Source organism: Stomoxys calcitrans, chromosome 5 (genome assembly GCF_963082655.1).
Source record: "Stomoxys calcitrans chromosome 5, idStoCalc2.1, whole genome shotgun sequence".
Taxonomy (NCBI): Eukaryota; Metazoa; Arthropoda; class Insecta; order Diptera; family Muscidae; genus Stomoxys; species Stomoxys calcitrans.
Window position 1 is genome coordinate 95,306,446 of NC_081556.1, and position 23,676 is coordinate 95,330,121.

At 43.5% G+C, this 23,676-nt stretch overlaps 2 protein-coding genes across 3 annotated transcripts; both read right to left on the reverse strand.

The window, feature by feature from the left end:
• Window positions 1–10,177: 10,177 nt before the first annotated feature.
• Window positions 10,178–11,876, reverse strand: LOC106091767 (uncharacterized). The gene is made up of 2 exons (XM_013258411.2): window positions 11,590–11,876; window positions 10,178–11,514 (listed from the first exon to the last, which is right to left on the reverse strand). The coding sequence occupies exons 1-2, from the start codon at window positions 11,706–11,708 to the stop codon at window positions 10,428–10,430; spliced, it is 1,206 nt and encodes a 401-aa protein (XP_013113865.2). The 5' UTR covers window positions 11,709–11,876; the 3' UTR covers window positions 10,178–10,427.
• Window positions 11,877–17,496: 5,620 nt separating this feature from the next.
• On the reverse strand, window positions 17,497–20,277 carry LOC106091770 (uncharacterized). 2 transcript variants are annotated; one of them, XM_059368977.1, is made up of 3 exons: window positions 20,040–20,277; window positions 19,859–19,970; window positions 17,497–18,297 (listed from the first exon to the last, which is right to left on the reverse strand). In XM_059368977.1, exons 1-3 carry the CDS (start codon window positions 20,158–20,160, stop codon window positions 18,174–18,176), a joined length of 357 nt encoding a protein of 118 aa, XP_059224960.1. In that variant the 5' UTR covers window positions 20,161–20,277; the 3' UTR covers window positions 17,497–18,173. The 2 variants fall into 2 exon arrangements, with proteins under 2 accessions (XP_059224960.1, XP_013113879.1); XM_013258425.2 differs by lacking the exon at window positions 17,497–18,297 and adding an exon at window positions 19,387–19,656 and having other exon boundaries at window positions 20,040–20,260.
• Between the last annotated feature and the right edge of the window lie 3,399 nt (window positions 20,278–23,676).

Below are 23,676 nucleotides of genomic sequence, written 5' to 3' on the forward strand. Positions count from 1 at the left end.
TCAGCATGTCCGCCTATGACGCCTAATGCCTGGATTCGAATCTTGGCGAGAACTTCTGGAAGAATTTTAAGCGGTGGTTCTCCCCTTCTAATTCTGGCGACATTTGTGAGGCATTATGCCATGCATAGAAGCCACGTTAAAACGTCTCCCCAAAAGAGGTGTCGCACTGCGGCAAGCCGTTCGGATTCGACTATAAAAAGCAGCTTTTACTTCAATCGGACAGTACTCAGAGAAGTACTGTGAGAAGTTTGTTCCGGTTTCTTAGTAGAATGTTCATGGAAAAATTTGCTTCTGGCCCATGTTGAAATTGAAAAGAACCCAGACCCTGGTTCTGTTCGGTTTGCCAGAACCGCCTCCATCATCGGTCGTTGATGTGTAAACGGTGCAGTAGATGCATTTCCAATCTATCTCTGGAGTTACGTCACTACTGGAGTCTAGTCGCACAGAATATGTTGCAAGGTGCTGTGCCAAAATGGACAGCTGTGGGTCACAAGCGTCGTCGTCGTCGGACTATGTGACCCTTCTGACCTCTCCCGTGGGGCAATATATGCAACAGCAGCACCCCAGCCCCAATATTGCTGGTAAGTGTATCTTTCTTGCATATAGTCTGAGAGGTAAGTTCGACGGACATATTGACTGCAGCGATCCAGGAGACGAAGCTGACCAACACCTGCAGCCTGCACAGATGTCACGGATACAATGTGCTACATGAGGATCGCTTAAGAAATGGAGGTGGGGGATTGGCATTCATAATACACCATTCCATGCAGTATGAATCCAGCTCACCTGCGCCTGGCGCCGGTGACCTCTACATGGAATGTATGAGGATAGCAGTCAAGTCCGATACTGCCGTGATAGAACTATGTACATACCACCGGTTGGTTGTTGTGACTCAATTAATGGCCAAGTTTACATGCTTTAATGGGGATCACGTTTCATGGCATGTATCGACCTAATCTATGTGTGGACCAGCGGGCATATCTTTGGCAGAGCAGATTGAAGGCTCCATGTTCTGCACGGTGGATGAGGATGTCCCCACCAGGATAACGAAGAAGTGAAGCAACTCACGAGACATTTCCATTGCGTCCCCTGATCTCCTGAGTGAGGTAATTTCTTTGGTGAACTAACACCCCCTCTGAAATGTGCTAGTTGCCGAAGAGGAAATTCCAAGACCTTATAAACGCAGCATCGCCTCGCTTTATACCAGCCGTCCGAATACGCCAAGTGTAACCCAATTTCCCGGGCAGGCAGTGGTACTTGCAGACGAGCGTGATGGGACGTTGCATGGACCCCACTAATCCCAGAATCGGCGAGCTGAATCTCGAAATTAACAGTGTAATCAACGAACAAAGGCGGAATTTGTGGCTGGAACATTTGGAATAATGTAACTAAGGTATCGATGAAGGCAAACTGCGATCTACTGTTTAGTCACCATAGGAGGGATGACAGGAGCTCAGGCACTTTTGGGGACGTAACTGCGACAGATCCGAAGACATGCGACAGGGTGGTCAACTGTCTATTTATTTTGCATCCAGAGGGTGACAAGGCAAGGAGGAGAGCCATGCGTCGTAATCTCCGAGCCGATAGATATCCATCACAACATACCATGTTATCCGTGGAGCAAAGTCATTCAAGGCATTGGGCCCCGGCCGAATCTACCGGGTAACCTAAAACTGTCCTCAATTTGTCTCTGAACACTCAACGAACATAAGCGGAATTTGTGGCTGGAACACTTGGAGCAATGTAACTTAGGCACGTGTTTAGGCAAGCTGTGATCTACTTTTAAATCACTCTCGAACCCCAGTAGAAGGGTTGAAGGGACTTCATTTACTAATGGCGACGAAACTGACCGACCCGAAGAGATACGCAAAATTGTTCGACCGTAAATTTATTGAACATCCCGATAATGTCAAGGCTAGGATGAGAGCCATTCGTCGCATGCGTGGCCTCTGAACCGTACAAATTACCTTGGACAAAGTAACGAATGTCATTCCTGACGCCAAGTCATCCAAAGCATTGTGTCACGACGGAATCTCTCCACTGATGCTGAAGAATTTGGTTCTACCTGGAGTCGAGTATCTTACAACTGTCTGGAAGATAGACACAGTGATCACGCTACTGAAGCCTGAAAGGAACACGAGCAAGGGGAAGTCGTAATGACCGATCTCACTTGTCTCTCCAGTACCCAAGACGCGAGGGACTTGGGACGAGGACGGTACTCGTGGCACTGGACCTATGGAAAGCATTCGTTATGGACAGCCGTGCCAATTTATTTGTGGACATGGCCAACACGCCCCTACAGCCAGGCCTGAAACGCTGGTTCACGAATTAACTGTGTGGTCGCCAGTCGTTTGTGGAATTTAGAGATAAGAAGACAAACCACAGTACCATAAAACGGGGAGTTCCCCAAGGCTGTTTTATCTCTACCTATCCTCTTTTCCGCCTCCTCCAGACGGCATAGAGATAGTATCATATACAGACGATTGTACGATCACGGGATAGCTGTGACCACCACACAGGCTGGAGCTTTGAGCTCCAATCTATGTGGTGCCATAGCTGTCACGAGAAGTTTAGCTGTGAGCTATCGGGCACGACCACAGGTTGTGGATAGTGGAATGCTCCATACGGAGTAGCTGCAACTGCAGTCGCAGACAATCAGGGGTATCGAGTGGAGATTAGTAGTGAGATGCCGGGCGGCAAATGCTCTTGCATAAATACAGGATGGCTAAGATGCTCGATATGACAAGACGAGTTATTGTCGCCTTTAAATAACCAAAGGCCACCTTGTTCCCGCGGCGAATGTGGCTAAAACAACAACAACATCATTACATTGCATGGCATCAGGTTAAGCGCCTACCTCAACGAACTTGCCTCTTATTTCGCTGCAAGAGATTTGAAGATGTCTGCCTGCCTTAGCCTATTCTATCGAAAGCTTTTGAAACGGTCAGCCATGCCACGCTTTTTACGGAGATTGCCAACACGACTTTCTAGTCGGGAATGGAACGCTGGATCCCGAATTATTTATTTAATCGCTGAATATGGAATTTGGGGTAAAAAATCGAGGCCATATGAAGTAAAAGATGGCGTTCTTGTAGGTGTGGTGATATTGTGTCGTCTATGATAGTACGGGCATGTCGTCAGGAACTCACTTTGAGGAGGTATGCGATTTGTTGTACGTCTACTTTATCCATCCTGCCGTTTATGACACTGTTAGAAATTTAGAGCTTTCAGCCTCTAAATTTTTAGCCATATCGCTTGCCAGTAGCACTTGAGGGGCAACAAAACCAAATTATGCAGTTGAGCGACATACCGTGAAATAAGTTCGAGATCTGTCAAAATGGCGCCCTGTGAACTGAGACAAGGTGTCTTCTTAGTTCTTCAACTCCATCGGGAGACAAAGATCTTTCCTGTGTCCTCATGATCAGTGAGCAAAGAAAGCCTCAAAGCCAAAGCCAAAAAAGTTAAGACTTGATAGAGCAAAGGAGTTGCTGCTCTGACGGGAAAATTTACGAGAATTGAGAAACTCGTAAACTTCCAAAACGTAAACACGATCGTTTAAGCGAGCACACGTACGAGTTTTAGCTATCTCTCTCCACAGTGATGGTATGGACAGCTTACACATCCGATGGAGGCTTTCCAATTGTTCCCATCGAGCCCGGCGTTAAATCAAATTGCGACTTATTGAACGCGTATACCAAGAACGACAAAAACAAAACATGTTCCGTACTTCATTTCATCCACACAATGGCTATTCAATTTGCCAGATGCCAATCCGATGGACTTTTCTATTTGGACTATTTTAGAGAGAGCAAGCAAGGACTGAAAAATATGCCCGTACGGATGCGCTGAAGAAAGCCCTTGTACGGGAATGGACCGTAATACGGCCAAATTACATTCGTTAAGCTTGCTAATCGTTTTTAGATCGACAGAGCAATAGACAAGGCATACGTGAATGGATTCTGAACGTCGCGGAATAACAATGAACACCACACAGGTTACAACTTGAATCCGCACAGGTTACAAGGGCTGCCGCCTCAGTGTACCACACAATGCTACAACAACAACAACTTGAAGCTCAGATTTGTGTGGTGTTCATAATTAATGGGCTACCGGGTACGTCCAAAGGTTGCGCCTAGTGGGATGCTCCGTATCGAGTGGAGAGTCTCAGGCTATCATGTTCCCGCGGCGATCAATTTTATAGACCAGAACGAGATCGTTTAGCTATTGGAGATTGACGACGGTCGCTACCTCCACAAATATGTGCCCCAAATATGTGCTTACAACAACTCGTTTTGAGGACTTTGCCAGTATGTATTTATTTTTTATTTTATTTTATTTATTTCATTTCATGCAATGCGAAGCCATCAGGCCTATAAATAATCACACTATGCATAAGACGTACTTTTTCTAACATAAGTTAAAAAAAACTACTCAATTTACCTCCACCCCGGCCTGAAACATTGAACCGCGTTTTGTTTCGTCGCTAGTCGCATGTGGAATTTGGGGAACACAGGGAGATTCCAATCGTTATTATATATCGCTGATTTAACCCATTCAAACATTCATTTAAATTTTTCGGCAAATTTGCTTCGACCAATCAGAAGAAAGTTTATTAATTTTTGAGTGCTAAGCAAAAAAAAAAAAAACAAATTTAAAAATGTTCAAAATTCCTAACTTCCACAGTAGACCAGGGTAGTTCTAGCTCAATTCCTATAGGGCTGGGATTGATTCCAACATCATAGACGTTTGTCTCTATTATAACCAGGGACCACACATCACATGTGTCAAATGCATGACTCTCTCGTGGACATGAGGATTCCTCCTGAATTGAGTTTATACGATGTTGATGGGTGGCAGAATAATTAGCGTACCACTAGTAAAGGGCTCCAATGGGAATATTGTGACTAGAGCTCAAGGACGGTTTTTGTAACCCTTTTTGGGGGTCTTGGACAATTGTGGGGTTTTTAGATCATTCGAAAAGGAGGGAGTAAACTTTGTTGGCCACGAGGATGGCGTTTTTATCTCGGTGGGTGCCCGTTCAGAGAGCATATAGTATGCTTACAAGATTGGCCAATCCTCGAAAGATAAAGTTGGTGCTATTCACCAACTTTATCTTTGGTGTGTTTAGGGGATCTCTCCTAGATGAGGTGGAGCTATCGCTCTCACTACTGTTGGGCTGCTAACAAGTAATTGGAATGTCAAGACTTTGAAATCGAGCTGGTTGACGGTTGTGCACCAATTGGTTCAGGATTATGGCTAAAATAACTCCTTTTTATACCCTCCACCATAGGATGGGGTGTTCTAATTTTGTCATCCTCTTTGTAACTCCTCGAAATATTCATCTAAGACCCCATAAGGTATATATATTCTTGACCGTCATGACATTTTAGGTCGATCTATGTCCATGTCCGTCCGTCTGTCTGTCGAAAGCACGCTAACTTTCGAAGGAGTAAAGTTAGCCACTTGAAATTTTGCACAAATACTTCTTATTAGTGTAGGTCGGTTGGGTTCGTAAATGGCCTGTATCGGCCAATATTTTGATATAGCTGCCATATAAACCGATCATGGATCTTGACTTCTTGAGGCACTAGAAGGCACAAATCTTATCCGATTTTGTTGAAATTCTGCATGAGGTGTTTTATTATGACTTCCAACAACTGTGCTGAGTATGGTTGAAATCGGTCCAAAACCTGATATAGCTGTCATATAAACCTATCAGGGGTCTTGAATTCTTGAGCGTCTAGAGGGCGCAATTCCTATCCGATTTGGCAGAAATTTTGCCCAACGTGTTTCGATTTGACTTTCAACAACTGTGTTCAGTATGCTTTAAGTCGGTCCATAAATTGATATAGCTGTCACATAAACCGATCTTGAATCTTGTCTTCTTCAGGCACTAGAGGGCGCAATTCTTAACCGAATTGGCTGAAATTTTGCATGAGGTGTTTTGTTATGGCGTTTTTTATGACTTCTAACAACTGTATCAAATATGGTTCAAATCGATCCCTAACCTGATATAGCTGCCATATAAACCGATCTGCGATCTTGACTTCTTGAGCATCCAGAGGGCGTAATTATTATCCGATTTGTCTGAAATTTTGTACATCGGCTTCTCCCAAGACCTTCAACATACTTGTCAAATATGGTCTGAATCGGTCTATAGCCTGATACAGCTCCCATAAAAACTGATATCTCTATTTTAATTCTTGATCCCCCAAAGGGCGCAATTCTTTCACGAATTGGCTGAAATTTTACACAATAATTTCTACTATGGTCTCCAACATTTAATTCAATTATGGTCCGAATCGGACTATAACTTGATATAGATCCAATATTAAATCAATTACTTTCTTTTATCCTTTTTTTGTCTAAAAGGAAATATAGGGAAAAGAACTCGACAAATGCCATCTACGGTAGAGGGTATATAAGATTCGGCCCGGCCGAACTTAGCACGCTTTTACTTGTTTCCTGTCTAAATTATTTATTTCCACGCACAAAGCCCTTTTGCCATTTTTGACTGCAAAAGGGGATTGCAAGCTATGGCAGACTGGAGGGAACTTCTTCAGCCCGCCTGGCCCCTTTTATTGTAATTCATGTTGGCTCCTTAACAGGGTGGCCATTGGTTATTTACAGGCGCCAATAACCCGCCTTGTCATATCGAGCATCATAGGCACTCAGTATTTGCGCAAGAATCGATGCCGCCCGGCCTATGGAGCATTCTTCTACCCGTAACAGCAGCTTCCTGGCGTTTCCACAATCCAATGGCAGCCGGTTGTACACTCCGGATTGAACCGATGGAACCCTCATCGGCAAGGGCTGCCGCCTCAGTGTACGTGTTCGTCTTATTTCGTTATGGGAGAGGCACATCCCGGAGTGCCTACTCCGCACGCTTCTGGTCCCTGCCGGGATTGAAAAGAACCCCGGACTCTGGTTTTGTTCAGTTTGTCATAAACGCCTCCATCATCGGTCGGTGTCGGTCAGGTGTAACCGGTACATGGAGTGGGTACATTTCCGATCTTGCTCTGGCCTTACTTCACTACGGGAGTATAGTCATACTGGTTATGTCGCAAGGTGCTGTGCAAACATGGCAAGCAGTGGGTCACAAGCCTCGTCGTCGTCGCCTTCTGCGTCCTCGTCGGGAAGTGTATCGTTTTTGCAGCTAAACTGCAAAGAACTCCGTGGCAAAATCGATGAGATTGTGGATTTCATTAGTCGGAAAAGCATATTGGTCGCAGCGATCAAAGAGACAAAGCTGACCAACACCTGCAGCTTGGACTGTTGTCACGGATACAATGTGCTGTGTGCTGCTCACTCAAGGAATGGAGGTGGGGGATTGGCTTCGTGATACACCATTCCGTGCAATATAGACCTATCTCGCCTGCGCATGGCGCTAGTGACCCCTACATGGAGTGTATGGTGATAGCAGTCAGGTCCGGTACTGCCGAGATAGAGCTATACAACGTGTACATACCGCCGGTTCATAGCTGTGTCCCGATTAATGGCCAAGTTTACAACCTCGACATAAGTGGGTTACTATCGGACCATAATCGTCTGGTTCTAGGGGACTTTAATGTGCATCACACATCATGGCATTCTCCCCTAGGTAACGACCAGCGTGGCATAGCTTTGGCAGAGCAGATTGAAAGCTCCACGTTTTGCACGGTGAATGAGGATGCAGACTATCTCCCCATAATTCCCATCACCGACCGACCATCCGACTTCAAAACCTCTGAGCGCCGAACGTTTATCAATCATAAGAAGGCCAATTGGGCTGGCTTCAGAAAGTATACCAATCGCCGCTCTAGTGAACTGCCACCCCCTTCGGATGTGCCAGTGGCCGAGAGGAAATTTCGAGACATCATTAACGTAGCAGCCGCTCGCTTTGTACCAGCCGTTCGAATACCCCGAGTGCGGCCCAATTTCCCGGCGCAAGCAGTGGTACTCGAAGACGATCGTGATGGGATTCGTGGTATCGACCCCACTAACCACAGAATCAGCGAGCTGAATCTGGAAATAAACAGGGTAGTCAACGAACATAAGCGGAATTTGTTGCTGGAACACTTGGAGCAATGTAACTTAGGCACCGGTGTAGGCAAACTGTGGTCTACTGTTAAGTCACACTCGAATCCCGGTAGACGGGATGACAGGACCTCAGTCACTTTTGGCGAAATAACCTTGACTGATCCGAAGAGATGCGCCAGGTTGTTCAACTGTCAATTTATTGTGCATCCCGAAAGTGACAGGGCTGTTCATCGGCTCGTGGTCTCCGAGCCGATGAACAGCCATCACAATTTACCGGGGCGAAGTTACGAATGTCATCCGTGGCGCCAAATCATCTTAGGCGTTGGGCCCCGACGGAATCTCTACATTGATTTTGAAGAATCTGCATTAACCAGGAGTTGAGTACCTTACTACTGTCCTCAACCTGTCTTTGAACACTCTTATAGTTGCCGATATCTGGAAAATGGGCAGAGTGATCCCGCTACTGAAGCCTGGAAAGGACCCGAGTTTAGGGGAGTCGTACAGACCGATCTCTCTTCTCTCACCAGCGGCGAAGACGCTTGCGGCATTACTCCTCCCGAGCCTCGTAGGAGAATTCCCACTCGCCGAGCAACAACATGGATTTCGAAGACTGCATAGCACAACAGCTTTGCATGCCATCAACGCACACATTTGCCGTGGCTTCAGTCTGCCCAGGCCATGTGATAGAACGAATAGGTCCACTGGACCTTTCGAAGGCATTCGACACGGTCAGCCATGCCATATTATTTGAGGACTTCGCAAACACGTCCCTCCAGCCAGGCTTGAAAAGATGGGTCGTGAATTATCTGTGTGGTCGCCAGTCATTTGTGGAATTTAGGAATAAGTCGAAGCACCGTAGAATGAAACTGGGTGTTCCCCAAGGTGGGGTGATATCTCCGTCACTGTTCAACCTCTACCTATCCTCCATTCCACCCCCTCCAGACGTCATAGAGATCGTATCATATGATTGTACGATCATGGCATCAGGCCCCCACCCATTGTTAACATCTGCGATAGGTTGAACGTCTACCTCAACGAATTTGCCTCATATTTCGCTGCAAGAAATCTGAAAATATCTGCCACCAAATCTACGCGTGAGGTGAATACTGAGGCGACTGTGATGGTCGATGGGGAAATGATTCCGACAATAAAATGTCCCAAAATACTTGGCGTCACATTTGACAGCTCTTACACATTCGCCCCACATGCCGCAGCAATTTGCGATAAAGTCAAAAGTAGAAACAATGTCCTTAAGTTGCTTACAGGCACCACTTGGGGTGCAGCGCCCGTATGGTCTTTTGTGACACGCAGCGGAATAATATTCAGATCTGTCAGAATGCCGCCCTTCGAATTGCGACTGCTGTCTCTTCAGTTCCCATGTGGACCACCTCCATCAGGAGATACAGATCCTACCAGTGCGAAGACATAACTACATGTTCTCTAAGCAATACCTTTTGGGCTATTATCGCAGAGATCATCCAATTCATCATCTTGTGGATAGTTATCCACCGCCCAGAAGCCTTAAGATAGATCTACATGATCTAGAGCGTGAGGTTCAGAGCTACAAGAGAGAACCTCTAGATCAAGGGGCATATCAAGCAGGTCTAATCAACATTAATGCAGACACGGGAGCAGATGCGGTAAATGACTACCGGCTGAATGTATTCCTTGGAGAACGACCGCCTCCCATTGCACCTGAAGAAATTGACCTCCCCCGGCAAACCAGAGTAGTTCTGGCTCAATTACGTTCCAGCAAATGCAGCCGCCTCAACTCTTACAGAGCAAGGATTGATGCCGACGTGTAAGATGTATGTCCCGATTGTAAGCAGGGACCACACGATACGCGTACCTGTTTAACTGCCCGGCCAGGCCCAGATCCCTGTGGACGCACCCTTAGTCGCACAGTTCCTGGGTCTTGACACTCAACAGAGTCAAGCAGACGAAAGATAGAACACAATAAACTGCTACAACAACAACGGAATGAAGTTTCATTCGATACTATAGCATACTCGATCACGTATGCGGTAATTTGGTCCCAGTGTTACCAAAAAGATAATAGCTAAAAAGCACCCTGTATAAATGCTTTTAAACGCCAATCTTTCTTTTATAGTGGGAAAATTCTCTACGACTTGAAGGCAATATAAATGGTGAAATGTCATTGCATTAATCATCAGCTCATTTTATTGTTGATTAAAACTTTTTACAAAGGCAGCTATATACTTATGTACATATAAAAAATATATATTTCTGTATTTGGCACTTCAGTAGAAGGAATGTTGTACGTCCGTATCACTTGTTGCTCTAGCTGAACAAATGCACTAGGGATTTAGGTTTTGATATTTTTCAGAGTTTATTATTGTTTTCTGTGCTCTATATAAAGAAAACTTTAAGTGCAGGGCAAGTGAAGTTTATCCCCAAGCTTGTTTTATTTTCAGCGATTTTATATATTTAGAATGTTTGCCCGATTTGAGAAGTTCTCGATTTTCTAAAAACGTGTCATGAATATATTCTGCTTTAAATTTAACCCGTAGGGAAGTTTTCCCATAATTTGAACTGTTCAGAATATTCACACTATCTATAAATTTTTTTTCTAGGAACATATCCATGTTTTTAGCTAAATAAATTATGTTCTCTTCCAAAGGATACCGAAGTTTATCAGTGGGAAAATTTTGAATTATAATGCCTTTTGATGTAGCCTCATAAGCATCATTTGTTTTTCCTGTGGCCTTAAATGCTTGACTTTGTTCTCTGTCGGTTACATCAAGTCCTACTGGAACATTACTTTGAGTGATTGTTCTTTGGGCTGTCTGTTCCGAATGATGTTTATACTCTATGGGCATAGAATTGTCTGGGTTTTCCATGTTATTTTGGTTTGTATTGGCTGCTTCATGATTTGCTCTTGCTCCCGATGAGCTATTAGATGATTCATAGGCCATAGAAGATTCGACATGACTTTTCAAGCGCATATTCTCTGTTTCAAGTTGGGTATTAATGGCGACATTCCTCTGAAATTCTTCAGATATGCCTTTTATTGTGCTCCGTAGAGTATCTTTGTCGGCCATAAGTTCTTGATTTTTAGAAAGTTCTATTGCCAGTTCTGTATTTATCCTTTCCAACTCCTGTTTCAGTTTATCGTTTTCTGTGGCCATATCATTTACAGAATTCTCCATTGCCTGGTGACTGGCTACCTCTTGATTTAAGGCAAACACTTGTTGGCGTAATTTTTGCTGAGCACTTTCGAGGCTAGCAATTTTTATCTTGAGTTCTGTGACAAGTTTCTTTAGTTGCACATTTTCCTTGTTCGATTCAAAGCGGTTGGTGATCAACGTCATGTTCTTATCATTGAAGCGCATTTTAAGATCATGATTTTCACGCTCGGCCACATCCAAAGTTCTTTTCAGCTCTCTGACAAATTCAGTGCATTCTTTATCAAAACTTAAATACAGCTTTTGTGTGGTTACACCGTATGTATAGCATTTTGGACAGGCAGTTTCACTAAACAGCAGCAAATGAATTGGAATTTTTTTATGTTAAAATTTAGCCCTTTAGCCGAATTTTTCTCTTACTTACCTGTCTTGTTCGGGCAAACAGTGGAAATGGAAAACATGACCACAGCTAGTGCTGTAAATATCGTCCTCGTTCAAAAGTATTTCCGAGCATGAGGGACATTTTACATTCAATATGGACATTTTGTTTAGTTTCTAGTTGTTGTCCACATGCATTAACGAATGTATACACTAGTGGCAAACCTATTTTAGACTTATCGCAATATCCCAAAAATCCCAGAACAATCGAACAACAAGGGGATCTCCCTCAAAATGATAGCTAATATGCCAACACAGAATTATAGGAGCCTGCTTAATGTTGTACACTAAACGCAGGCGTTTGTTAAACGAACGTTCTATTTTATATGGCGTTTATACGGCACATCATGATTGTTCTCATCATGTGTACGTGTTGATTACAGCTTATGCCAAGCCATATTAACCCAGGTAGTGTACAGCAAATACTTGAGTAACATTTTTTATCGCGAAGTGCACTATCTGTCGACGAGTTTTTGATGTGTGTGCATTATAGTTAAGAACCATAACACGCACAAAGAAAAAAGGCGCGAAATTGTACTCAAAAACAGAGTTGCACTTATCACTGATTTTGACAGATAGTGCACTTATAAGGCGAGGTCATGCGAACAGCCGAGTACAACTTCCTATTTTTGTTTTAATTTTGATATAAATATTAACGTCAAATCAGGATTAGATGAATAAGGATAAGCCAAGCGATTAGCCGCTATACATTTTTTTTTTTAATTTTTGCAGTACTTGGCATTGAGGATGTCAACGCGTTCTCTTTTTACATTCATTCTTTGTTTACGTTTTTTTTTATTTGATGACAGTTTTAATCGGGAGATTTGACATACTTAATGATGTTGAAGGGGCTTATCCATTTTTGTTTTCGCAAGTGACCTAACCTTCTATTAGTGAATTCTGATAATGTCAAATGCTTGTTAACACAGATGTGAATTTTTCTAAGATCTAAAAACAGGAACTCGACGATGGAACCATTACCGGCTTTATAAAGAGTCGGAAGAGTAGACTAGGCAAAGAACCTTTAACGATGACATCAGGCAGTGCAGTGGCGGGAAAGTCCATGCAGTCTAAAGAACAGAGAGCAGACGATGAGATCATCACCAACTCCCAAGATGCCCATTTATTGGAAGACCAATGATTGAGATAATCCAGATAAACCTCCACAGCAGCGAGACTGCTACACACGCTCTGATGGGGAAAATCAGCAAGGGCAAGATTCATATTGCCTTAATTCAGGAGCAATGCACGACCCGAAACAAAGTTTCTGGACTGAACCATATCAACTACCAATTATTCTATGCTAACACTGGCACTCGGCTGAAGAACTGCGTTATTTGTCATAAAAATTTGATAACGTCGGATGCAATAGTGGGGAGACAGGAAGAGGGCGGAGCATACCTGGTATTACTTTCCCACGTCGTAGCTGTAACGGCTGATGAGGAAAGCAAAACAGACAGGAAACGAGATACTAATAGGGTGCGACGCGAACTCTCACCACATATCGTGGGTATTGCCAACACTAATATGCGGGGCCAATCCCTGGCAGAGTTCTTGAAAACTAACGACCTAATAACACTTAATATTGGTAACACCGCTACCTTTTTTAATAGAATTAGGGAGGATGTATTAAATGTGATGATTTGTTCGGAAAATCTAATCGTTGAGGTTCAGGATTGAAGGGTCTCCATGGAACACTCTTTCTCTGATCATCGCTACATAAGTTTTAGAATAGCACGGCCAGCGCCGAGTCCAATAAGCTTCCGGAATAAGTTGAAAACCAACTGGACAAATTTCGGAAGGCTACTCAGAAAAAGAATTGGGCAAGATAATTTAGATTGTCTAAGCATAGAAGACATTGACGAAAATATCAACAGGATTACGACTGCACTGGTGGTAGATGATAGTTGTCCTCTTCGGGAAAAGAAATCAGTCCAAGAAAAACCCTGGAAGACCGGGGAAATTCGCAATATTGGCAAAGAGATCCACAGACTTTTTAGCAGAGCACGTCGTAAAAAAGAGGAAGTTTATTGGGATGTGTGTTACACGCGGCTCAAGGAATACAATAGCATTACCAGAGCGGCAAAACTTGCCTCCTGGAAGCTTTTCTGCGAACAGGTCGATAGCTTTAATGACGCCGCCAAGATAAAAAAGTTTCTCAAAAACCCATGTCCAAACTGAAACTTTAATAGATGACATGGGAGTGAGAGCAGAGACAACGGAGGATATGTTGAGGCTTTTGATGAAAACCCATCATCCACAGGATACGAAGGGACTCGCGGAGACTTAGGTATCTTGGTATAATGACGTTGATCGAAGGTTTATAATTACGGTATTAATGGTGAAGGAATCCTTGAGGTGCTTCAAACCATTTAAGTCAACCGGACCTGATGGAATTTTTCCGGCGTTACTACAGAAAGAGGCAGACTATCTGGCGCCTCGTCTGGCCAACATTTTCACAGCGTGCCTAGGACTTGCATATACTCCGAAAGTCTGGCAGGAGGCAAGGGTGGTGTTTATACCCAAGTCCGACAAGGCAAGTTATGCGACACCGAAGGCCTACAGACCCATAAGCCTTACGTCCTTTCTACTCAAAACCATGGGACGTATTGTGGCATAAATATAAGGGAGAAAGTGGCACAAGGCACGCCACAGGCGGCATCTTATCGCCACTCCAATGGCTGACCACCATAAATGCTGACTGAGGAGGGATATGAACCCGTCTGCTACGCAGACGATGTTATAATACTTCTAAGGGGTAAGGATCCGAACGAGCTATGCAAAAGGGCCGAAAGGCTCTTGCATATGGCATATGACTGGGCTAGACCCAGAGGTCTCAACGTTAACCGAGAGAAGACTGAAATATGCCTGTTCACGAGGAAGACGAAGGCGGGCCAATTTAACGCACCACTTTTCCTCAATAAGACGATTTCGATATCTGACAAGTTGTGATCTTGGACAGGTGTGATTGGAAGTGTCAGGAGCGTACTGAGAAGGCTCACAGTTGGCTCGATTGGGGCCTGAATCCGAGGATAGTCTACTGGATCTACAGGATTGACGAAACCCTAGTATTGCCATCTGGAAGAACATGTTACACGGATCAAAGCTAGAGGACAGAGTGGGCCTGGGGGTTTACAATGAGTACCCAGGAGCTAAGATCTGTTTTCGACTACCTGACCATAATACGGTCCTCTAGGCGGAAATCCGGCTTTCGCGTCTAACAGATATCGGCACTTAGGTGGAGACACAATACCAGACATGTACCATCTTAGGGGAGTGGTATTGAAAACAATTAAGGATTTTGTAAGTAGCACTGAATTCCTAACTCAAATATTTTTTTAGAGGTTACTTTATAGTTTTTAGAGCGCACAACAAGCCGATTACTGACTTAGGTGTATGTCTATCGTGGCATGGGGCGGATTAATATCTGCACCCTCTTTTCAACCTAACCTAAAGCGATGATTTATTTGATCCGATATTTCACACAAACAACAAACCAGTGTTATAATGATAAAAATGTAACTTTAAATCACATTTTAAAAAGATAAATTGGTAAACAAGATTTATTTCTAAAACCACTTCGTTATTTACATTTACGGCCTTTGCCAATCGAGCATGGAGAAACAATTAAAGGTGGTCTCATTTGTAAAGCAACCACAAATAATGTGGCGTGTGTGTATACGTGTGCGTACATGAGCAGAGAATATGTGTGAGGTTACGCAACAAATGCACGCACTCATATGACGGAATAAGTTAACCAAATCTCTACTTTGAACGCGTTTCAGGGCGTAAAACATATGTTTTGAAAATGTTTGCCGGCCAGGTTTGATTTGACGGTTTAAATGCCTGATTTTTGTTTGCATTCTCTTTGTTATTATCTTCTCTATCATATATTCTCTGCTCATGTACGCACACGTACACACATCCGCACACTAATTTCTTTGTGTGTGTTGGCAAAACGTCGATCAGCTTGATGGCAAGATGACGTATTGCACCATATGATTTGTGGTTGTTGTACAAATGAGACCACCTTTAATTGTTTCGCCATGGTATCGATAGAGTCATCGATAATTTGCCCGCTCTAGTATCGTATCGATATATTAATCATTGAGCCAGTTTTACTTTGGCACAATGGGGTTGTTATGTTTGGAAAGTAGGAGCAGTAATTCATCGTTGGGCAAATAAACATGCAATTGTGTATGTTGACAAACCCGCGAAGAAAGTGCAAGTCAAATGTATTGATAATGATAACATGATGTAGCATTGATGTGAATGTATGGTGTGGAAGAAGAAGGAGGTTCGTTCAAGTTTTTACCGGGAGTCGTTCGTGTGCTTTATTTTGCGGCAGAAAAGGATCAAGGTGAGTGTTTTTTTCTCGCATAGAATTCTTGACCAGGGACTACTTACTTTAGTTGGCTATGACATAACATTTGTTCCACTAACCGAACGTAAAATAGCGTTCCAAGCGCCTCGATCTTCTGCGTTCATTTTATAATCTCTGACACCAAGTTTAGAGGTTTCTCCCACCACTTGATCTTTACATCGGACTTATGGTCGTCCCGGTTTGCGTGTACCACCATGTTTACCTTCACAAGACTTCTTTTATCGAGCTTCTTCATCCATTCTGACAATATGACCTAGCCAACGCAACCGTTGGATTTTGATACGTGTAACTATGCTATCAGCGTCAAAAAGCTCGTGGTTGATACGACGCCATTATTCTCCATTAACGCAAACTGGTCCAAATATTTTACGAAGAATCTTTCTCTAAAACACTCCAAGCAGTTCATGGGAAAAATTTGCAATTTGGTACACTGGATGTTTACGGCATTCGTTCGGACGATTCTCACCTGTGGTACGATCGCTGCACAACTACCCCTTCTGTAGGGAGATTGAGAAAGAAGGGAGTACCGCGCCGATCTCTGATCTCTTGAGTAAGGAATGGCCCTAGAGGCTCTGAGTGCCATGCTCGATCTTAAGGATCTCACCTGTATGTTGGTGCAACAAAGATCCCTTTTAGACCGAGGCAGCCCGGAACCTGGCGCTCCTAAATTTTTGGGCATTATTTTGTTGTGGTGGTGGATGGAAATGGGGCGTGGTGGCAATCTATATGATGGCAACAGATTATTTACCTGAAGATTTTTTCCTTGTTGACGCGTTAGAATTCGCTATTCGGAAAAGCGAACGGCACTATTCCGTGACCTTAATTCGGAGAGGGCAGTGTCGCACGATGCTTCCTTGAGTTCATAAGAATCGAACAAACACACAGACCTCTGAACGAATTTAGTTTCTTTAAGACGGACGATTGAAGGTGCAACCAGATTCATCGAACCATGGTGAAGGCTGTCAGGTTCTGCTGTGTCCCGGGCCGTCAAGGGGTAGCGTGACAAGAGACGGCCCACCAGCTGGTTAGGTGTGGAACTGTGTTGAAGGCAAATCTGTGGGAATGCGGTGTGGACGCCACGTATTCTGGGCCGTCCTAACTGTTGCTACATCATTTTGACGTCGCGCTGGATCCAAGGACAAAGGCTTCTGTCTGGGTGAACGCCTTTTTCCCTGCATTGAACCCTGAAGGTTGTTAATCGTCTAGTAAGTCTGGAGTTCTCTAAAATTCTGAATTGGCTGACTAACAAATGTTCGCGCCAGTGAGAATTTCTTACTGGTCTGCTTGGTTCCCTATTTTTTTTTGTCTTGTACGTTTGTTACCTTTTCCTTCTATCGTTTCTGCTGTATTACACCTTACTATGGTTATCTATATCTGTTTTTTACGTCTTTCTTTTCTGTTTTGTATTCTTCTAAGGAGAACACAATTGTCCTAAGGTCTATCAGTAAAATGACTAGCAACCGCGTGCCCAAAAACCTAACCTAATCCATGCTAAAAAAAAGATAGCAATTTTCGTCTATTCGCTATATGATCTCTTTTTATTTGTTTTCAAAGGGGTCGCTCTCTCCTCTATTCTGCCATTAGCAAAAATGCCACATCACGGGGATGTATGTGACGTTTTAACTGAATTCTCGTGCATGTCCTTAGATTTACTTAATCTGATATCCAAATTTGAAGTCAAGAAGGTTGATGGCCGCTGTACCCTTAAAAATCGTGAGCTGTCTTGACGGACCCAAAAGGTGAGGTGTTCTAGCCAACGAAATCAAAGTTATAGGTTTCTTCAAATTTAGATTGTGTCAAATATTCAAAGAGCATTCACAGCTTGCAATTCGGGACCATTGTCTTCCGTTGCCTGTAGGTGACCGATCGCCGTGGGAACAGGGTGGCCATTGGTTATTTAAAGGCTCCAATTACTCGCCTTGTCATATTGAGCATCATAGGCACTCAGTATTTGTGCAAGAGCCGGTGCCGCCCGGCCTCTCACTCTCACTCCGCTCAATACCGTTATTTGTCCGCGACTACCATTGCAGCTGGAGCATTTCACTATTCGCAAGTTGTGGACGCGGCCGGTTGCTCGCAGCTAAGCTTCTCGTGACAGCAAAGAATACCAAACAAATTGGACCTCAATGTTCCAGCCTTTGTGGTGCTCACAACTATCCCGTGCCGGGATGAACATTGATTTAACACTAATGTTGATGTTGTTGGGCAAAAATTGTGCAAGTCAGAGTGTAGCTAGGGTGCATGGCTAGGCTAAAGGACACGCGCCTGGCAACCGCTTCACTCGAAGGCCTCTGGTCCATTGTGTTTGTCCTAGAAAGAAATGAAATAGAAGAGAAAAGATAAATGAAAGCCATTAGAATAATATAAATAAAAACTAAAAAATCTAGCACTAAGACCGAAAATATTCTTATCGACAAGAGGGCCTCCTGTCAGCCATCCCAGGACCTTGCAGAATCGAGGGTCGGAAAACTGTAGAGTGGGCAGTGAAGAGAAGAGGTGTTGATCTATAATCCTACGCCTTCTCCCCGTCATCGCGGGGCAGTGTCTCAACATATGCCCAACCGTCTTCAACTGCTCCTTATCCACACAGGCCCTGCAGAAATCATCAACTTCTTGAGCCCATCACCATGTAAGCGACCTGACATTGCAGTGGCTGGTCAGCATACAAAAATCCAGGAGGGCGCTTCCTCGGCTCGAGTACAATCTAGGTACTAGTTCCATAGATCCTCGGCCAAAGAGCCTTAGCAATCCTGCGATCGTCATAGTAGAAATCCACCTTCCCAAATGGCCAACATAGAGGGACGTTCACCATCGGCGTCGCAGTCCTAGAGTCCAACTGCGACCCAAACCTGGCCAGCTCGTCAGCCGCTTAGTTCCCCGTTAACCCTTGATGGCCTGGAACCCAACACAATCTCACAGAAGTCGCCATACGTCCGAGACGCTCCTTGCATCTCCCGACAAGCCTCGACTTCAAAGTACTTCTACTTTTGCAAATGCAAATTTGACTATGAACATTCCAATAAGGAACATGGGCAAACTTCTCACATACGTATTAATAAGTGCTGCCCGATTCAAGTTTAATGATAAGAAGTTTTTGCTTGAATTCTAGGTATCTGTGTCATAGTAACTCGCAAATATCTCCAGCACTAGGAGGGGAATACCACCGCTAAAAAATGTTTTCTCTTGCTCTCGCCAGGAGACGAACTCAGGTGTTTGGGGTCTCTGCGCTATGGTGGTCCCTTTGTATTTTTGCAGACATACCAAATTCTGCCGTGGCTTGAAATATCTGTCGAATGCTTCCTTGTAATAGTTAGGTGGTAGTTTCTCTTTCTTGTGGCTTTTCCAGCTTCTCGCCTAGAGTCTCGCCTTTTGATTCATTGTTCAATGAAAATCGTAAAATTTGTATCCAATATTTTTAATGGTTTTCGTCGAGTTGCTAAAAAACAGTTCTCCAATAGGTATATTTTTTATGTAAAATTATAGCACATGTAACAATATTCCATACAGTACCAACAGTAATAATACAATACAAAGTGTAAAATAATCATCTAACTTAATTAAAGACTTGTGCGGTTGTATTCAGTGCATTAGTAATTCGATTTGTTCTATTTGGGCGACATCATGGCCACAGAGGGTGGCAGCTGGTTGGTGTAGAAATTTTGCTGCATACTGGAAAGAAATGAAATGCAAACGTAACGTTTGTATGTACATATTTGCAAACACACGCGCATGGAATCAAGTTAATATGGACCATTCTTGGAAAACGAGACCCCAATAACAATGTAAACAATGTCTGCTTACATTTGTTTATCTTAATATATACACATCTATATGTGCCTTGACATCCATGCATATGTAGGTATATACTCACTCTGGAGGTGGCATCATATTGGGTGACGCATACAGCTGTTGGTTGTAGAATTCCTGGCAATCTTTAGGTAACTGGGTCACTGGTGCACCTGCATATGCTGCTGGTGCAGGGCCTTGGGGGATTATGGAAAAATTGTTTAGGTCTTTGATTGTTTGCTGGACCATTTGAATTAGCAACTTACCTTCTTCTATTATTACGACATTTTGTTGCTGTTTCCTCTTGAGCCTTTCTGTCAAAATGTAAATTAGCCAGCAGACTAGGAATATTTTAAGGGCCACAATGACCCATATAACAGTATTCATAATTCAAATTAATAAAAACCCGCAGACAGAAGGAAGTGATGCTCTCGCTCCAGCGCCTCTTAATGCGCAACAAATCCGTTGCAGATGAGAATGACAATTCACAATAACTCTGTATGTGGTTGTCACGATTGTAAGAGCAACCAGGGGAGATATTAGGTCTGTTCGTATATCTTTTCAAATAGAAAAAACTATACACGATTGACAAAATTGCTAATATCAACGAGAAGGTAACGATGGCTTCGAGGATATTAGAGGATGTTGGTTGCTACGTTTACATTTTCAAAATACATTAGGGCGGGTTGATTTGAATGGATGAACAAAATATAATAATAAAAATCGTATAGCAAAAACGTAATCAACATTAAATTCAAAGAAAATTCTCCGAAGAAACCCTGTATCGAAAAAAATCCTTATCCACCCCTCTCGTCTTGAAAAAAACTTTTATTTCTGTATTGTTGTGTATTTTTTATACCCTCCACCATAGGAGGAGGGTATACTAATTTCGTCATTCTATTTGTAACTCTTCGAAATATTCCTCTAAGACCCCATAAAGTATATATATTCTTGATCTGACATTTTAAGTCGATCTAGCCATGTCCGTCCGTCTATCGAAAGCACGCTAACTTTCGAAAGAGTAAAGTTACCCGCTTGAAATTTTGTACGAATACTTCTTATTAGTGTAGGTCGGTTCGGATTATGAATGGGCCATATCCGTCCATGTTTTGATATGGCTGCCATTTAAACCGATCTTGGATCTTGACTTCTTGAGCCACTAGAGGGCGCAATTCTCTTTGGCTGAAATTTAGCATGAGGGGTTTTGTTATCATTTCCAATAACTGTGCCAAGTGTGGTTCAAATCGGTCCATAACCTGATATAGCTGTCATATAAACCGATCTGTGGTCTTGAATTCTTGAGCCTCTAGAGGGCGCAATTCCTATCCGATCTGGCTGAAATTTTGCATGAGGTGTTTTTTTATGACTTCCAATAACTGTGGTAAGTATTGTTCAAATCGGTCCATAACCTGTCATAAACCGATCTTGACAATTTTATTTCTTGAGCCACTAGAGAGCGCAATTCTTATCCGATTTGGCTGAAATTTTGCAAGAGGTGTTTTGTTATGACTTTTTACAGTTGAGCCAAATATGGTTTAATTTGGATCATAACCTAATATAGCTGCCATATAAACCGATCTGGAATCTTGACTTCTGGAGCCTCTAAAGGTCGCAATTATAATCAGATTTGACAGAAATTTTGTACAACGACTTCTCTCATGAACTTCATCACATGTGTCAATTATGGTCTATAGTCTGATAAAACTTCCATATAAAACGATATCCCTATTTTACTTCTTGTTTATTTCTAGCATTTAATTTTGGCAATCAAGGAACAGGTCGAATTTGTTATACAATCATCACGAAATTTTACAAATATCAGTTTTTTAGCCTTGGGAAAAACGCTATGATTTTGGTGAGATCGGTTTAGATTTACTAATAGCTCCCATATAAAGGGCGATTTTTTTAAAGCTATAGAAAAGTTTTTCAAAGAAAAAATCCCAATATAATGCATTAAATCTTTTTTTGAATCCATAGTACGGTTCATATAACTTAATATTTGAAGATTGTTTTTTTTATGCAAACGTTTACCGTGTCTGCGCCTCAAATGGTCCTTCCGCTTAGTCCAATTTTGGCATACTTTTTTCAACATTTCCGCCGGTATCTCACGAATAAATACTTCAATGTTGTCTTTCAACACGTCAATGGAAGCGGGCTTGCCATGTTAAAATATAGCCCCACAAAAAATAGTCTAAAGGAGTTAAATCGCAAGATCTAGCCGCCCAATTGACCGATCCTGAGCGTGAGATAAAATGTTCACCGAACTCGCCTCTCAATATGTGGCACCATCTTGTTTCACCCCATGTTATGCAAGTCAAGCTCTTGCATTTTAGGCAAAAAAATGGATATCAGCTCACCATTCACAGTTGCGTTACGATTCGCATCATTTTTGAAGAAGTACGGTCTAATGATGCCACCAGCACATAAACCGCACCAAACTTTGACTTTTTCTGGATGCATTCTTTTTCACTCCAAAATTGACAATTCTGCTTATTTACGTACCGTTTGAGTGAAAATAAGCTTCGTCGAAAAATGGAAGGAGTGCCCGATGAACTTTCTTAAGTTAGGTTAGGTTGAAAAGAGGGAGCAGATATTAATTCGTCCAATGGCGCTATGGACATACACCTAAGCCCGTAATCGGCTTGTTGTGCGCTACAAAAACTATAAAGTAACCTCTAAAAAGAAAATTTTATGTTAGGAATTCCGTGCTACTTACAAAATCCTCAATACCACAAAATCTCAATACCACTCCCCTACAATCCCATGGCAGCCGGTTGTACGCACCGGATTGACCCGATGGAATCTTCATCGGCAAGGGCTGCCGCCTCTGTGTACGTGTTCGTCTTTTTTCGTCATGGGAGATGCACATCCCGGAGTGCCTTCTCCGTATGCTTCTGGTCCGTGCCGGGATTGAAAAGAACCCCGGACCCTGGTTCTGTTCCGTTTGCCAGAACCGCCTTCATCATCGGTCAGTGTCGGTGAGGTGTAACCGGTGGTTGGAGTGGGTACATTTCCGTTCTTGCTCTGACCTAACTTCGCTGCGGGAGTATAGTCATACTGGCTATGTCGCTAGGTGCTGTGCGAACATAGCCAGCAGTGGGTCACAAGCGTCGCCGTCGTCGCCTTCGGCGTCCTCGTCGTCGGACTATGTGACCCCCCCGACCTCTCCCGTACGGCAATTTATGCAAAGACAGCACCCTAGCCCTACTATTGCCAGGCCAGTGTCGGGAAATGTATCGTTTTTGCAGTTAAACTGCAATGGACTGCGAGGCAAGATTGATGAGATTGTAGATTTTATGAGTCGGAAGAGCATATCGGTCGCAGCGATCCAGGAGACAAAGCTGACTAACACCTGCAGCCTGCACAGTTGTCACGGCTACAATGTGCTACGTAAGGATCGCTCAAGGAATGGAGGTGGGGGATTGGCCTTCGTTATTCACCATTCCGTGCAGTATAGACCTATCTCGCCTGCGCTTGACGCTAGTGACCCATACATGGAATGTATGGGGGTAGCAGTCAGGTCTGGTACTGCCGAGATAGAGATATACAACGTGTATATACCGCCGGTTGGTAGCTGTGTCCCGACTAATGGCCAGGCCTACAGCCCCGACATAAGTGGGTTGCTATCTGGCCATAGTCGTCTGGTTCTGGGGGATTTTAATGCACATCACTCGTCATGGCATTCTCCCCTAGGTAACGACCAGCGTGGCATAGCTTTGGCAGAGCAGATAGATAGCTCCACGTTTTGCACGGTGAATGAGGATGCCCCCACTAGGATTACGAGGAGGTGCAGCAGCTCGCCAGACATCTCAATCGCATCCCCTGATCTCCTGAGTGACGTATCCTGGCAAGCCGTCATCTCTTTGGGCTCAGACCACCTCCCCATAATCCTCACCATCGACC